This window comes from Spermophilus citellus, assembly GCF_964194105.1.
Source record: "Spermophilus citellus genome assembly, chromosome: 12".
Taxonomy (NCBI): Eukaryota; Metazoa; Chordata; class Mammalia; order Rodentia; family Sciuridae; genus Spermophilus; species Spermophilus citellus.
In genome coordinates this window covers 127415045-127432910 of record NC_138198.1, presented here as the reverse complement: position 1 = coordinate 127432910, position 17866 = coordinate 127415045, and the positions used below count along the sequence as shown (strand labels likewise).

The 17866-nt window shown below is 35.6% G+C and overlaps 1 protein-coding gene across 2 annotated transcripts in view; it reads right to left on the bottom strand.

Annotated features, from left to right (window-relative positions):
* The window catches only part of ZNF407 (zinc finger protein 407), a 434011-nt gene that overhangs the window by 140187 nt on the left and 275958 nt on the right, over positions 1-17866 (bottom strand). For both annotated transcript variants that reach the window (XM_081262959.1, XM_081262960.1), the window contains one exon: positions 15943-16063. In XM_081262959.1, the coding sequence (XP_081119085.1) occupies positions 15943-16063 (121 nt within the window). The remainder of the gene's footprint in view (positions 1-15942; positions 16064-17866) is intronic.

Genomic DNA, 17866 nt, shown 5'->3' with positions numbered 1-17866 from the left:
CAGAATAGACTGTTCATATTAATTGGGCAGATATGCAACTTCCTTTTCTGCCTGTTCAGTACTCTGTGAATTCACATCTATGAAAAGAATTACTTATAGCTGAACTGAGGTATTGAATGAAACAAGTTTATAAAACTATATAATAAGTCTATATATAAAACTCAGTAAAAAGGGAGTTCTGCGGTATCTTTGTAATATGAATCCAAATGGATAAGAAACAATTAAAAGAAAATATTTACATAAATTAAAATGAAGAATTTAATATTTTAAAATCAGCACTATTACACATTTCTTAGGCAAAAAATTAAAAGACTATGAAAAACCTGAAGATTTTCACATTAAGCTCCAATCACTGCAGGCTGGAAGACTGTGAGCCTATATGTAAGCTCAGGCTTATTCCACAATTATGTGAGACAGCCTATGGTATATATTCTTTTACCACTTATATTCTCTCTATGGACCCATAAGTAAAGAATATGATAATTTTAGACTATTGAATATTGTGCTGCTTACATTTAAAGTTGGCTAAAATCTACAAGAATACAGAACTTCAGATTCCGCTATCTAAAAAGGAACATATTGTTGACAATGTTCAGCAATGTTCATCTGCAGCGCTAAGTCATGTACATGACCAGAACAGAACAGCAGATTCCGCTATCTAAAAAGGAACATATTGTTGACAAATGTTCAGCAATGTTCATCTGCAGCGCTAAGTCATGTACATGAGCAGAACAGAACAGCATGAAGGATCAGATATGTAGGGGTAAAGAAGTGATTTCCATTAGGAGATGGAGGGTCATAACACATGATGAGTCCACTGCTAGGCTACTATAAAAGGCAGTACTACACATTACAAAAGTAAATACCATTTTGATTTTAAAAGTTTAACATAGGGAAACAAAATTATAAAAATAATAGTAGAAAACATTTGTTTTCTTGATTAGAATATTCCTAAAGAAAACTCAAAAGCTACCAAAATATGTAGAAAAGTATAACTCACAGAAATAGAAACTGCTTCATATTAAATGTATCATTAATGAAATTAAGATAGCAACAAATGGGAGAAAACCATGCAACATATATGAAAACATGTTAGGAAAGTCAGTAAAATAAAAACTTCACACATTGGATAAACAATATAAACAAGCAATCCATGAATGGAGATATACAAATGTTTATGTAAGCATTATGATGATCAATGTCTCTAGAAATCAAAGGAATGCAAATTAAAATAATTTCAGACTAATGCAAATTAATTTTTGACAAAAAGTCTGTGCTTACAAAAAAGTATATTTTCCTATGTATTTGCTTTATTTTCAAAATGAATTCATTCAACATTTATTTTATGCCCACTACATTGAAAAGAAAGAAAGAAAGAAAGAGAGAGAAAGAGAGAGAGAAAGAAGGAAAGAAAGAAAAAGAAATCATTGTGGTTAGGATCTCAGAATATAAGTTGATTGGACAAATGAGTTATAAACATCAAAAAAATGCTAAAAAATAAAAAAAGAAAGGCAACTTCTGAAAAATTGCAAAAGTAGTTTAAGGGGCTGGGGTTGTGGTTCAGAGGTAGAGTGCTCAACTGGCATGCTTGAGGCTCTGGGTTTGATCCTAAGCACCACATAAAGTAAAATGAAGACATTGGGTCCACCTATAACTAAAAAATAAATTTTGAAAAAAATTTCCTGTCTACATATAAGACTCCTGCAGCTGACCACAACTGAGCAGGCCTTAGATTACCATGCCTTCTACACTACCTGCAATGCTAACTCCCAGTGATTCCACATGATATCGACTTAACGCATACTTATGTACAAAAGTGTCACTGCCTCTCACATGCTTACCCTATAGGATTTTTTACACAGTTATTTTCTTTCTCCTTCAATTTCCATCTTTTGTTACCACTTGTACTTCCTACATTCATTTCCACTTAAATTACTGCTCTGTTCAAATCTCTGATCATGGCACCTGTAGCCAAGAGGAGGAAGACTACTTTAAATCTGACAACCTCCTTCCACCTTCCACTCTATTGAGGAACAATGGGAACAGCAAGGAGGAAACAATAGGAAGTGGCATTGAACTGTTTGTGTTAGAACCCCAAATTATTTCTTCAGAATTTAAATTCCCGAACAGTGTCCCTCACGTGCAGAGATTTAAACATGAAATCTGAGCTGGACTGCTCCCCAAGTCACGTGGAGGGGAAAGGGGCTGCAAGCAAGTGCAAATCTCCCAGATTCATTCATGTTAAACCCAAAGGGAAAAATACATTTCATTCACACGCTCTAATATACGGATACATGCCAGCACAAAGGAGAACAAAAAAGCAAGTGCTGTGAGCAAAAAGTAACCTTGACTTTTATTTGACTTCAAGTCAACAAGCTAGATGCTCATATAAATAAAACAAACTTAGTGAGTTTAAGCAATTACTAGATGCTTTGCAATGTGTGCTGATGAGAAACTCCTATTGCAAAATCACTCAGGAAAAAGCATGGAGCAGACAGTAGTGGCTCCCTATCTTTCAAGGAGACAGGGTTTTGGCAAAAGTTTGCACATTTCAGTGAAACAGAATTACATGTGCTCATCTTGAGTCTGAAAGGGCAGAAAGAGATAGGACATACACAGCATTCGCCAAACTGACCTAACTGCAAAGATATTTGTCCCAGGTTGAGCTAACACACTTGCTTGAAACTTGAAATCTGTGAAAATCAGAATGCCCAATCAGTCCTGCATGCTCCTTCTCCCTTCCACGAAGCTGCCTAGATGGCGATAACTGCTGGTAAAAAGTCTTTTCAACAATTATTTTCTTGATGCTCTTTGAAATAAATATAGAGCCCTAACTTTTGATGTTTACATATTTATTTCCTCACAGGATAGGTTTATTCCATTTCTGCTAACTGCCTATGCTTAGCAACTTAGGAAAGACAGATGGAAGGGAAAATGATCTTAACCAAAAATAATATAAGAAAATGTAGCCTAATCATCATCGTACACCCAAACAATCACTGAAATCACATTACTAAGAGAGGTTAGGTACAACAAAATGGTATAGAGAGACAAATCATTAAAAAAAAAACCAAAAACATGAACTTTTACAACAATGGCTTGAAATCACCTAGGAAAAAAAAAAGAGGAATTTTCCAGATCAAGTAATTTAATATAAATGCATGAGTATGAATGAATGAATGATCATTTACTTTAACTTTTCTAGTTGAAAGTCTTTCACATTTCAAATTTAAGGGGTTATAAATAGTTTTTACTGAATTTGAGTATGTGGTTTCACATTATTTTGATGGGCTAGGCCAAAACTTGATTTTACTTGGGACAATATAAAGCTTAAAAAGAAAGAAAAGAAAAGAAAAGAAAAGAAGAAAAGAAAGGAAGAAAGAAAGGAAGGAAGGAAGGAAGGAAGGAAGGAAGGAAGGAAGGAAGGAAGGAAGGAAGAGTCTAGATCTAAAACAACGACTTTGGCATTCATGCACAGGAGCATACTTCAGTGGGAAGCCTGATGACATGATCATGTAAATCATCACACACACATGACTCACACTGGCTGTTAGAGGAAGGGCAGGGGCTGCCATAAAAATTTAAATACTACTTAAATTCCTGAGAAAAGACCCATCTTTCACACCTGGGATAGTAGACGAAGCAGCAGGTAATCCACCAATGGAACATTAGAGCAAGAAGACGGCATACACAAAACAGAAAGTTACAGAGCTCTGTAACTTACATTTGCCCAACGCTAAACTTAGAATGCATACTTTATTATGTTACTGAGTTCTACCAAGAGTATAAGAAGCTTTTTTAATTCTAAAGTTATAGGATCACCTTTGAAGGAAAAAAGTAACCGTCACTGATGATGAGGACCACTGAATTTATCTAATAATCTATGTCCATTTTTACAAAAATGTTTCATGTAATCCATTTAAAAATAATAACTGTTTCATTTCAGTCTCTACACACAATACTTCCTTTTGTCCCTTGTACGTCTCTCAAATGTCTTATTTTAAAGGAATATATAGTACTCCCGGAAGACATTTTCCCATTTCTATTCTCTTCGACTCCTGCGAGCCCTTGTTCTGTGTGATAAGGCAATCTCCTCCGGGATCTGAGCTGTGTAGTTTCGCACCACGAGTGACAAGGACTCGACTTGAATAACTGCTGTGCGCAGGTTGTAATTATGTCAGCCAGAGTGTTGAACAAGGGGCCTGATTAATGTGAGCCCCGGCCCAGGCGCAGTCCCTATCAAAACCTCCGTGCAGGCCAGCAGTGGGGATGGGTTAAAGCAGAAAGACAAAACACGCTGCAGGGTCTGTGATAGATGAATTGCTCCAACAGTCTTCAGGCAGATGCTCCAGGACAGTATAATATACAATTACTCTGCCTTATCACCTTCCCAGGGACAATAAAGCTTCCTCCTTCTATAGCTCATGTGAGTGAAGGCAAAATTAGTTTTACTTTTACAACACTGACTCACTTATCATGTTGCCTTGATTGTGCTTTTACAGCTAAAGAAAACATATATTCCATTTTTAAACTAAAAAAAAAAAAACCTTAAAAATAAAACTGAAACCTTGTTTTGAGTCTCTTTTACATCAGAGATAGTGTTTTAAAAGATTGTTCTGTTAAAAAAAGATTCAAGGAAAGTAATAAAATATGTTTGTGCATATGTAGTTAAAAACAAGTGTACACGTGTAACTCAAGAAGTAAGATCTGGACTGTATCATCATTACATTCAACATCATTTTTCAAAGGCCATGCAAAAATCATTAATGGGAAGGAACATGTAATTAGAACATACACATGTGTGTGCTGACACTGTCCATACATGCCTCAGGCACAGGCACCCGGTTGCTGGTGTCTGAGAGGGTCTGGTCGGAATGATGCCCTTACTCACACCACCCTCTCATCTGCTCAGATCTCTCCTCCACAGAAAAGCTGGCTCCCTGGTGGGGGAAGCTGCTTCCTCACCCTTCCTAAGGACGTCCTGCTGCCAACACTGGAACCAACCTACTTCAGGAACATTGCAGTGATTATTTCTATACCCTTATTTGTAGTTACATAAATGGTGCCAAAAATTCTAGATGAAATGTATAAAACAGAACTACCTAAATTTGCAAGGGGAAAAAGGCTTTTATTTCTAAGGCTAAAAAACAAGCTAAAACCAAAACCTGAGACACAGTCATTGCAACTGTGTGCTAACTACAATTTAAAATAAGACAAAGCTGCAAAAACTCTAACAGAATCAATGAAGCGCACACAAAATGTTAGTGAATGCAAAACTAGCATACATCAACCTGTGGGGCAATATATATGACTTATTTCCACTTTTTAGTGGCTTAATGCAACTGACACCAACACTCAGCAGTTATAATACAACCTAAGTCATGAAAACAAATCATGTACCCTATCTTACCCGAAGGAGTGATATATTTGCTTTTTCTTTTCATATTATACACACACTCACTCCAACATCCACATGATCCTTATTATTGCATTTGTGGTGGCAGGATACACTCTAGCTGAGTAACTACTTCTAGAAATATGGCAATCTGAAGAAGCTGGGCACAAATCTAACAGTCTTCAGGAGTTTACCAAGCAGCATATAGCAAAGAGAATTAAGCTCATGATTGGCAAGAGTGATACACCATGTTCACAAATCTGGAAAAAGCCAAACAAATGAAAGGTGAATAACTACGACCAAAACGGGCAGGAGTTGGGTGCCATCACAGTAAATGACTGGGTGTCTTCAATTGCCTTAAGATGCCATGAGAGGGTCCTTTGGATTTACTTCTGGCAGAAAATCCCAGAGACATTTTTAAATATTTTTTAGGACAAAGTACAGAACAGATGTCACATTTTAAGACTATATTTAACAGGAGTGTTCAGAAAATGATCACACTGAATTGTTAGCCAGCAGCAAGCAAAATTTTAAACTAATGAAAAACAGCCAAAGCAAGACAGCCATGTGTAGAAATTCAACACACAATGTAAATGATATCCCAGGGTCCAGGTGTGTATGTGCTGGGGTGGGTGTAATAATATCATAACACCTCTATTTTCTGGGTTCCTAACTTTGAACACATGACTCAAATTTGGTGCTGTGCAGTAACCCAAAATGTGGAAACATTGCTATAGCCGCTGCACTAAAATCAGCCATAAGCAAACAAATGAAAGCAAATTCAAGTGTGGTCATCCACCTCCTCTCCCAGTAGCCTCCGCCTCACCTTCCTTTTGTTCCCTGGGCAATGTGCATTTCTTCACCTCTGTCTGAGGGGTTGGTATCTGTTCTCACCAGTTTATTAAAACTGGTCTTCCCCAAAGTACCTTAGACTCTTGGAGCTGTGGCTGCCTGTTCCTACTGCCTCCACCCTGGCACAGCTGGCACTCCTCACTGGTCACAGACCACCCTCTTCCCTGGAGGCCCCTTTGGTTCTATGAGCTGGCTTCTCAACCTCTCAGGCACTGGCTATGTTCCTCTCTGCCTTCTTCATTTTCGACACTTTCTGAGGGAAATGTCAATCTCATCGTTGGTTTCAAATTCCACATAGATTGCTGCGGACTTGTACATTATTGAAGTGTCTCCATTTGGATATTCCAATGTTTCAAGGTGACACATACTGGATCACATAAGTAGTCATTTTCCTGAAGGGCAGCCTTCTCAAGGAGTGAGTGCCTCACTGAAAGGTGCTATCACTCACCCAGCAGCACTGGGCTATGCACCTAAAGGGTGATATGGTCCTTCCACATTCATTCCTTTGGTTAGCATGTCCCTTCATCTGTCTTCCAACCTGGTCATCTGAATCTGCCTTATTTTCTGCCTGTACCTTTGTGACAATTGTTTTAAATGATGTCCTGTCCCCTTCTGTGTCTCTTGGGCTCATCTTTGCATCCTGCAAAGGGAAAAAGGCTTTTATTTCTAAGGCAAAGTAAGGTATGAGCACACCATTTTCTGGCTCTGCATTTTCCACCTGGCCACCCACTGCCCATGGAGTCAAACTCAAGCTCTCCAGGATGAACAGGGGTAAAAAGCTGACATATACTTTCTTCCTACTTTTCTCAGATAATCTCACATACCCTATAATCCAGGCATGCTAAAAGGAGAAGATAAATTTAATTTGAAGAAAAGATGTAACTTAGGAGTGCAGAGAATGGAAGAAATCTTACTTTTAACTAACATTAAAGTTACTTGAGGTTTCTGGATCAAAACAAATTTTTGAAGTTTAAATGTCAAGCACTTTTGATCTCAAACAATTCAATCCAAGAGATAAATCATCTTATTTAAGTACCCTCAGCATTTACCCCATTTTCTCTCAATGGTAAATTTTTATTTTTTTTTATCACATTTCTTATGTGTTAAAGTTGAAATTCAAGATGAAGGAACAAAACATGTTGAGGAGGAAAGCACCAAGTAAAGTTAATCAACATAACACAAACACACAGAGAGATGTCTCCACAAAGCTTCATAAGGAAGGATAAAAGGTGGAACAGGGTTTTATATATATAACAGGAAACAAGGCAAAATAATTGAGGTTAATGAATTAAAGTTAAAATTCCCTGTAAAAAAGTATCAGGCTATGCATTATGCTACAGAATAATGGGTTCTAGTTTATTTGAATTATAGCTCACTTGTACCTCTGTAGTAAATAATGATATGATTGTTTTATCAAAAACCAAAAAATGTTCAGTAGTTCTTTTTCCACAGCTTCTTAATAGAGAAAACAGAAAGGAACACAGTAGAAGAAGGTGAAGGTCAGCAAAGGGTTTATGTTACAGTCCCTTAATCAAGGAGATGAAGATGTAAGATTCACAGAAGACCCTGTCTTTACAGAATCGGTTAAGGAGGACCCAAAATATGCAGATACGCGTGACCCTGGGGAAGGAGACATCTCACTCCCACGGGGAGTGCAACATGTCAGAAAGTGTGTGGATGCACAAAGCCACTTCACCTTTCTCTGCCTCAAAACACAACTATCCTCTAAGAACTATCATTTTTCAAGTGTTGCAAGTTTTTCTTTCTTTCTTCCATTATTTTTGTCAGTCCCCTGAGAGGCAATGTATCAGAATATGCTAAAACCAAGGAGCTGAAAGTAAAATGAAATAACTAGTATCCTTGCAATTGTTACTTATTAATGAAAGTTGGACAAACTATTATACACTTCAAAGCTCTTCTGTCTTGTTATGTTCTTTTCTCAAATGCACATGTGAGGTTGAACCCAACTACCACTGTGGCAATGCTCACAGTGTTCTACTGATGGCTGTCAGCTACACCAAGTGATTACACTGTTTGTCTAATAAGCTCCATTCTTTGAGCTTCTAACTGCCAGAGGCTATAGATAGTTACACAGGGAAGTGTTTTGTTGTGTGATAATAGCTCTAGTGTCTGAGGAATAACTTATTATGCAAGAGACTATTGCCCCAAAAATATTTTCTATTTTTTTTTCATCTCTAAGGCCTTTCTTCCTGCCACAATATATACAGATATATCTAACTATCACCCAAGGGACTGTCCAGAGTAATTCCTTGTAGAAAGACCATCCCCAAAGATAGCTTTGGTCCTTTTATAATGACTGGATTTGGGATTCAGCAACAGCAAGTTAAATAAACATGTTTATCTAGATTCTACTTTAAGATATAGCAGAGGGAATGTATGGTCACTTTGTGTTCAAAATGGCTCTTCTAATTAATCTGCTGTTTTAGCTACATTAACAAACAAAACAACTTACTTATACTGATACACAAAAAGGTACCTCAGATTCTTTTTGTTTTAAAGGCATCAAACCAATTTGTAATTTTTAATGCTATGGAATCTATTTGTTCTCAAGTCTATATTATTTTTTACTTCAGCTTTTTACAGAGATTAAAATTATGAGTGTTAACTTCAGGCCCGCACATACTTTTTTATATCTTTACACAGGCTGCTTGAGTGAAAAAGGTTTGAAGGTTTATGTGCTCTTGTGTTATAGCACAAGGAAGCAAAGTATGAATGAAAGAAGACATCTGAAACTAATATTAGAAAACAACATAATAGAAAATACAAAAAACATATAAAACAAAATACTGAGATAACATTCATTAATTAAAGAAAAAAATATGAAATTTTTATCAAGGAAGAATTCAACTTGCTGCAAAGTACAAATACAGCAGGAAAAAAAAAGAGCATTTCATTACAGAAAAACCTGAAAGGATGATGCAACTCTGGGGACAATAAATTCATTTTTAAGGGAATTCTGCAAAAAGTTCCATCTGACTCACCAGATACAGCTACTCCATGTGAAGGGCACTAGACTTCACAGAGTATCACCTTGACACAGGCTAGGAGAAGCTTTTTAAGCACTGCTTATGCTTGGCAATCAACACACACAGTTTCACAACCAACCACGATACTGACATCTACCTGTGGCTGGCTGAACTGTGTATAGGAGGCCAACAGGAAGGGGCAATCTTCTTACGGCAAGACCAGACAAAATCCAATGAATAGGTACGTTTTCTAGAGAATATGCATCAGAATTTGAAGAAAGCTTGTAGACTCACCATCACCCTATGAAAAGCTTGGAAAATAACTGGATATTTAGGTCTTCAGAATTATCTGTGAGCCTGGCTCATTTATTTATTTTTATTCCACTGAGTAGATTAGCAGTTACAACAGACTATAGAGACCTGACATATATGAAATAACGAAATGATATTGACTGGAACTTTAAATAACAAAAGTAGTTTTGACTTAAAGTCTATTCTGATCTAACTAGACCATGGCAATAACTGGCTTTAAATATAAATCATGTCTAATATCAGTACTAGATATTTTCATTTTGATTATTATGTAGTATCTTTATTCTTTGAGAAATTCAAAATTACCTAGATGAATGGTTCTGTGGAAAAAGACATAGTGTGCTGTTTGTTTCAGTATGTGTAATTTGGCTTCTTTTTCTTGTATATATTATGTACTAGTATAAGGACAAAAATGTGGGTTTTTTTCTCACTGTCACTATTATGGGCAAATCCAAGTTTGTTTTATCTGTTGCTTCTCCTGCTAAAACCTATGTACCTGCAAAGGAAGCCAAAGAAAAACTGGACCTCTCAGAAGAAATTATCCAAAGGAGAAAATTATCCCTGTGCAAGTCTCCCTAACTCAGGATGCCGCTGCTGAAACAAATGGAAGACAAGAACTATAAAACACAAAATGCTGATAAAAAAAATGTATAAAAATGCATATTACCTATGACCTGCAGATATTTTTATAACAGAAAGAAGAAATTAAAACAAACTTTCAGAAGTAACATTAATATAATTTTTTGGTCACTCTACCTTAAAACTTCCCTAAAAATGATTCCAGGAAATGCAAAGAAAGATTTCAATTAAGTTAAAAGCATATCTTCACAAAAATTTCTAGGGCATATATGATTTCAAATGTTGGCAACAAACAGCAAATTCTCTCTACTATAGTCACATGTGTAAGAACTTGACAAATCTGATTGTTAGAACTACTAAACAAAGTATTCAGATGAATAAAAGGGCTGTTGAGGTACATGGCAAAAGGAAGCATATTCCTAATTGAGAGAGAGAGAGAGAGAGAGAGAGAGAGAGAGACAGACACAGACAGACATCTTTAGCCTCCACCTCATGAAAAAGAGAAAAATCCTCCTGAGATTTAAAAAAAAAAAAAACCATAAACAAAATTAATGAGTTAATGATTTCCATGGAAAACACTGGCTGAGAGTTAAGTGAACCAGCAAGAAAGGGGGGAAAAAAAAAACCTCAAAAGTAGATTTCCTACAAATTTAGCAAACAATGGGGTGGGACCTTTAATCTGAGGTGAGAAGTGTACATTTTATGTACAATTATGTACTCAGCACCAGTGGATTTAAAAGCAATAAAAAAGTAAAAAAAAAAGTAACAGTAAAAAATATTTTAAAAAATAAAGTTCATGTAAGGTTAGAAGAATAAAGACAGTAACAAAATTGAGGAAAAATATAGTCAAAACTATACTTACAGAACACTGAGGCTATCTCAAGTTCAATAACAAGGGACACAGTAAACAAAACAGTAAGAACTTCCAGAGATTGGCTTGAAACTTCAGTTTTCTATAATATAAAAAATGGCATTTTTAAGTGCTTTATAGAATTGCCCTTAATATTTTTAATTCTGTAAGAAGTATTTTGCATTACTTTGCATGGCTTAGTGGTTTGTTGTTTAAAATGCATGCATTATAATTCCTCCATAAATCCTAAAGGACACAACAAAACAAAAAAAGAAACCAATGAGAAGATGCTTCACATAAAAAGGGGAGAAAAAAAAGCCCAATTGTGGCCATTTTAATAAAACAAATCCTTAATTTGTTTGGGTTAACTTTCATATATAAATCAATGCAATGAGTGAAGAAATAGCAGTTTGATGTTAATAAATTCTACAGGGATGGCAGACTTCGTATTCTTAGGATGCTTTCTATAAAATACAAAAGGTTGTGTATTGTTCTGTTTTGTTCTCTCATTAATATAGAGGTGACAACACATAAAAGGAAATAAAATGTAGAAAGGGTTAGAATGTTTCCATTGTATGGTAGAAACAAACCTAAAGAATTTGCTACATATATATGGTAGGAAAGTCTTTTATGACTCAATTTATGCTTTGAAATCATAATGCACGGCAATTAATTGTGAAAGAGTTGTAGAGTAGTGATGTAATATACTGATTTGTAATGGATTAGATTTTTTGATATTTTAGACAGCAAAAGCTAAGGAATGTTTACATCTGAATAGAATAAGATGTCATTGCCTAAATTAATAATGCAAACTTGAAAAATAGCCCCAGGTTTAAAAGACCAATTATAAAATTCTTTTGTAAACAAATCTATATTCACATTTTTCATGGATAACAACTAGTATTTCTCTACTAATGCTCAACTTATAAAAGGAGAAATACATTTTCAAACAAAATTTAAATATTAATGATTCAGTTTCTAGTGATGGCAACTTACCTGTAAATAAGGGTCAATAATGACAAAGACAGGAATACTATGGGAACAGTTTTCATCTACCTATATGAAGTAAAAATCTAAATGGGAAAAATTATTTAAAAATTTTTGGAAGATATCAATAAGGTAAATATGACCCTGTCTTTTCAGGAAATGAGTGATAATCTATGACACTAATACTCAAAATGACAGCAAAATGACACATTTCCTTGGTTAAAGGAGGCAGGAGTGGGACCTTTTTATTCTATTCACTTACTACATGCTTACTTTAAAATCTTGTTCTTAACGACAAGAAAACAAAGGTATCTCTTCTAATTTCTGTAATGTGTTTGCAGTCCCTAACTTCAAAAGAATTCTTAACTCGAAAGCTCTTAAAGAACTAACTTGTCTTTTGTTCCTTAGTAAAAGCAAACTTAATTACATATACACAAAATTATAAAAATTATTAAATAGAAAGTGCTCAAACTATTTACTTCCAGCAATAACAAAATTATTCAAAAGTTATAAAAATAGAAATCACCTTCTTAATAAGGACATAAGTATTTCAAAAGGAGATCTGGTAGTTATCACTTTATCAAGTGTTCTAAGTATTAATTCGCAGGACGGCAACGAAATGCTTAGAGAACATTATCTCCTGTTTAACTCAATATCTGACAGAGGTATAACATAACTGCAGTCCAACCAGCTCAAATGCATTACTATATGCGAGTGCTGCTCTCTGTTTGGGACAAACTGCATAGGGCACAATACTATGACCTAGAACTTCGAAAAAAGTACAGTGTTCTTTCAAACCATGGAAAGCTGAAATATTTGTAAATGAATTTTGCACATAAACACCAAGACACTATCAAAACAGTACTGATCTTATTTTAAAAAATCATAATCTTTCTAGCAGTACTATAAAAAGTCTTAATCATAAATTTTAGAAATGTATTCTAAAAAAGTCATGGATATGCAAGGTATGAGCATTTTGAAAATAAATACCTGAAAATGGTGTTCATGTCCCAAAACTTAATAAATTCATTGCAGTATGTGTAACTTGGGACCACGCAGGCATAACAATTATATTACATAAGAATGCTTTTTCAAGTTAGACATTTTGAAGCCTTAAAATATTTCAGCAATTATCCAAGAACTGATTTTGGATTTAATAAATTTTAAATTCATTCAAAAACTGTAAAAACCTATTTCGACTGTATTATAAATAATATTTAAGCATGCTAAATACTTTCAGTACATCAAAACTCCAAATTAACTCACTGAAAGGTGAAGAAACCTGCAACCAGGCTAAAACATGCACCAGAGAGGACAGCAAAAACACAGGCGAATATTTACCACTTAACCAAGTGCTAGGCACTGGTGAGGTAACTTCAACGTGTGTCTGGCTTGATATACACAAGGATCCCAGAAGGCTGGTCAGCTAACAATCCATATTTTACAAATGAAAATGTGGTAGCCTAGGAGGTTAAAGAGTTTGACTGCACTGGGTTTAGTGGCGCCCGCCTATAATCCCAGTGACTCAAGAGACTGAGAAAGAAGTACAAGTTCTAGGCCAGCCTCAGCAACTTAGCCAGACCCTGTCTAAAAATAAAAAAATTAAATAAAAAAAAAGGATGGGGATATAGCTCAGTGTTACGGTACCCCTGAGTTTAATCCCTAGCCCTCCAACAAAAAAGAGTTTGATGGAAGTCCCCAGGTAAATGTGTACTGAGTCCAGATCCTGCAGACACCCTGTGCTCTGAATCACACCCTCAGGCTATGAGCCTAGCACATAGTAAAGGTGGAAACTGGATGTGCAGGCTAATTCTGTAGCAGCTATCATGAATTAACTTGCCATATTTTAAACTTGTTTGCTTGTCAAAACAAATTCATGCTATAAATGTTATTTAAAACTTCAGATTTGAACTATGAAGACTACTTTTAAATGGTAAATACCACTTGTTTATTTTGTATGTGTGGTTTTCTTTATAATCATGTTTGAAGGAGTGATTTTGGCTACTTTAAAAGAAGTCTTAAAACCATAGTTCTAGGAGCTGTGGTTGTAGCTCAGGGGTAGAGTGCTTGCCTAGTATGAGTGAGGCACTGGGTTGGATTCTTAGCACTGCATATAAATAATAAATAAATAAATTAAAGATATTGTGTCCATCCACAAGTAAAATTTAAAAAATAAAATAAAACAAAACCATAGTTCTACAGAAGACTGGTTCCTGGCACAGAAAAATAGTAATAATATTAAGTATAAGAATTTATACTGCAAGAAAGCAAAAATTCCCCCCAAGACAACAACAAAAAAATCTTATACATAGAGTACAGACTAAAAGCACATAATCTTAAGAGTAAGTGATAATTAAGGGAAATTTTTATAATTTTCTTATTGCTTTTTTTGTTTTACACGGAAGGCAACTGCAGAATGCTCTCTGTAATAAAAAAAAAGTCATGTTTATTTTTATTATAGAGCACACTATCAGCACCTTAGAATTTCTATTGTCAGTACCCTAGAACCTCTAATTAGATCGCCATTTCCCCAAATTTATAAGAAATACCAATCTAGTGTTACACAAAACCAGAATCCATAAAATGTTGAATGAATAAATAATTAAAGAATGAAATATATCTGTAATATCTCTGTACTATTCTATGACCTTTCACATAAAACTTAATGCAATAATATGGCTGATGATAGAGATTATGGCAATATATTTGCTGAATGCACAGGCTACATTCACAAGAATACGAAAACCTACTTTTTAAAGAAGGCTTGATGTTCAACATATACATTTTAGTATTCAACAGAAATGGCTGCATTTGAAGACACAGCCCCGATGTCTTCTTATTGATATGCCTGGCAGTGACAGTGAGGTCTTCAGTCCAAGGCTGAAGATGGGGTCCTTCAACTGCCTGCCAACTGCATGGTGTCTCAGCTTACCTTTGGGCTCCATGAGCAGCATGGCCTGGCTGCAAGCTCCATGCCCCAGTGTACCTTCCACCAGGCCTCTCTATGTGTGCCTCCTCATAGAGCATTACTGCTGTCACTGAGTACTTCTGTGCTCTGGCTGATACAACTCAGCTGCCCCAGACCCAGTGCAAGGACTGAGCATCCATAAACTCCAAGATGCCTTCAGCATAAAATGCTACATGTGCCATCAACTACTCATCTGAGAACATACATCATGTACTTGAAATTTTGTCACCTTTCCTGCCATAGGCAAGATGCTCTCTGCTCTGTAGGGATTTTATCTGGGCTCAATGTGGTCCTTCTCCATGTTCTCTTCTGCTCTCTCTTTTACTATTTGAATATGTATTATAATTACTTGTGAAAACGAAGTCACCAATTACGTTGCAATGTCCTTAAAGGCAGAAAACACTTTTTATATCATCTTCCATTCTCAGTGAGTGCTTTTCTCACAGCAGATGAGATGCCATACACATATCAAATAAAGGAATGAGCAAGAAAACCAGAAACCTGGGTGTAACAAAGGATTGTTTGAAAACTAAGTATTAAGACTACAAAAATGTAAAAGAACTTTATACTTTGAACAGTCACTAGAACCTAAATGACGCTATAATGGTGGATACATGTCATTATAAATTTGTCCACACCCACAGGATGCATAACACCCTCAGTGAACCTGACTAAAATCTATTAGTTTTGGGTGATGAGAATGTGTCTGTGGAGGTTCATCAACTGTTAAAAGCAGATCACGTTGTTGGGGATATAGATAATGAGGAAGTCTCTCATGTGTAAGGGAAGAAGATTTTTGGAAAATCTCTGTACCAACATTTCACTTTTACTGTGAACCTAAAACTGATCTTAAAAAAAAAAGTCTATATTTGAAAAGTCACTAAAATTAGGTACTATAATAAACTCCTAACCTAATATGCCTTATGCTTTAAAGTGTGCTAATTCATGTTGATCTTTTATTGATTTATTCAACAGGATCCAATTGTCACAGAAACCCGTGTGGCCTCATTACCTGTAGTCACACCAGGGGCACCTGTAGGGTTTCTCTCCAGTGTGCACACGCTTATGCCGAGTCAAATGGGACTGGGTTGTGGAGGCAAAGTTACACTCATCACATTTGAAAGGTTTTTCTCCTGTAACATAACAAGAAATGTTGTACATGAATAATAACAACTGGTATTGATGATATAAAAAACTTATTTCCATAAAATGTTTAATAATATCATTCAATGGATTCCATGCATTTAAGATACTTGAACATTTATTCTCACTTTCAGAGTGAGAAAGTTAGAACTTTTGTTTCTATATTAAAATATAAGCAAAAGGCTAAAGATTTATATGATCTGAAGAGAAACCAGAGTATAGAATATAAGCACAGAATATAGTATATAGTTAAAGTATATCTTTTACCAGTAGGAATCTAAATCATCTGTATAGAAGAACCATATCAAGAATGATTTAACAAACTATGTTACATTAAGGCAATTATAAAAATCTCAGGGAGGTTAAACCATGGAAAAGAATAAGATGTAGACATGCTCCGAATATAGAATGTAAAATTTATTAAATTCTTAGCATTAAATATGTATAAAAATAAATAAAATCAAGCTATAAATGGACACTACTTTTAAACTTAAACCTACCAACCTAGGAAGAAACAGCTAGAACAACCACACAAAGAGCGAAGCTGCAAGGCCAGAGGGGACCAGAGGCTCTGTTCACTGGACAGCCTTCCTTCCTACCCACACTCCCCCTCACACGTACAAGGAATCACCCAGGTTCACCAGACTTTCACTCTACTAGTAACACTGAGAGTGAGCACCTGAAACATAGTTATTGAATTTTAATTAATGTAAATTTAAATCTAAAAAATATTACACTATCAGCATTGAAAAGTGTTCAAAATGCACTGGAATAACTTGGGAGTATAAATCTATTTTTATTTGGGGAGGGCAGGTACTGGGGACAACTCAGGGGCACTCAACCACAGGGTCACATCCCCAGCCCTATTGTGTATTTTATTTAGAGTCAGGGTCTCACTGAGTTGATTAGTGCCTTGCTTTTGCTGAGGCTGGCTTTGAACACAAGATTCTCCTATCTCAGCCTCAGGAGCCTCTGGGATTATAGCCATGTGCCACGTGGCCTGGCTATGAATCTACTCTTTGAAGTATTTTTATCAAATCTGAATACAGATAATATATTGCAGGTGATAATTTACCCTCTGAATTGAGAAGTGCCGGACACATCAAATATATATCAAATTTCCATTTTTATTTATTTTTTTCCTTTTTGGTACTGGGGATTGAACCCAGGGCGCTTAACCATTAAGCTACATCCCCAGCCCTTTTTTCTATATATTTGTTTGAGGTAGGGTCTCACTAAGCTGCTAGGGCCTTGATAAGTTGCTGAGGCTGGCTTTGAACTCGAAATCCTCCTGCCTCAGCCAGTGGAACTGCTGGGAATATAGATATGTGCATTATGCCTGGGCCAATTTCAAAATTTTTAATCCCAAATAATAAAATACTGCTGGTTATGTCATAAAGAGTTCATGTGGAAATAATAATTTGTATATGTTTGGTTAACTACAGAAATAAAATTTTACCTGTTCCTTTACTTTTTTCTTAATATGGCCACCAGGAAACAAAATTATACATGTGCAGTTCATATTACACTCCTACTGGACAGTGACAATCTAAAGAAATCCTCATGTCCCTATCCCCCAGAAAAAATTAATATGTAGCAATATTCTTCCAAACAGAGGTTCTTTCTGACAAATTTCACATACATCATAAATTAATTTTATGTTTCTCCATAATTCGACTTGTTACCTCTCATTTTCAGGTTGTTGTGATGGCTTTGTAAGTATACTGATTTACTTAGAAAATGAAGGATCAAGTATCTTGTCATACAATCACATCTACTTGCCTATCATCAAA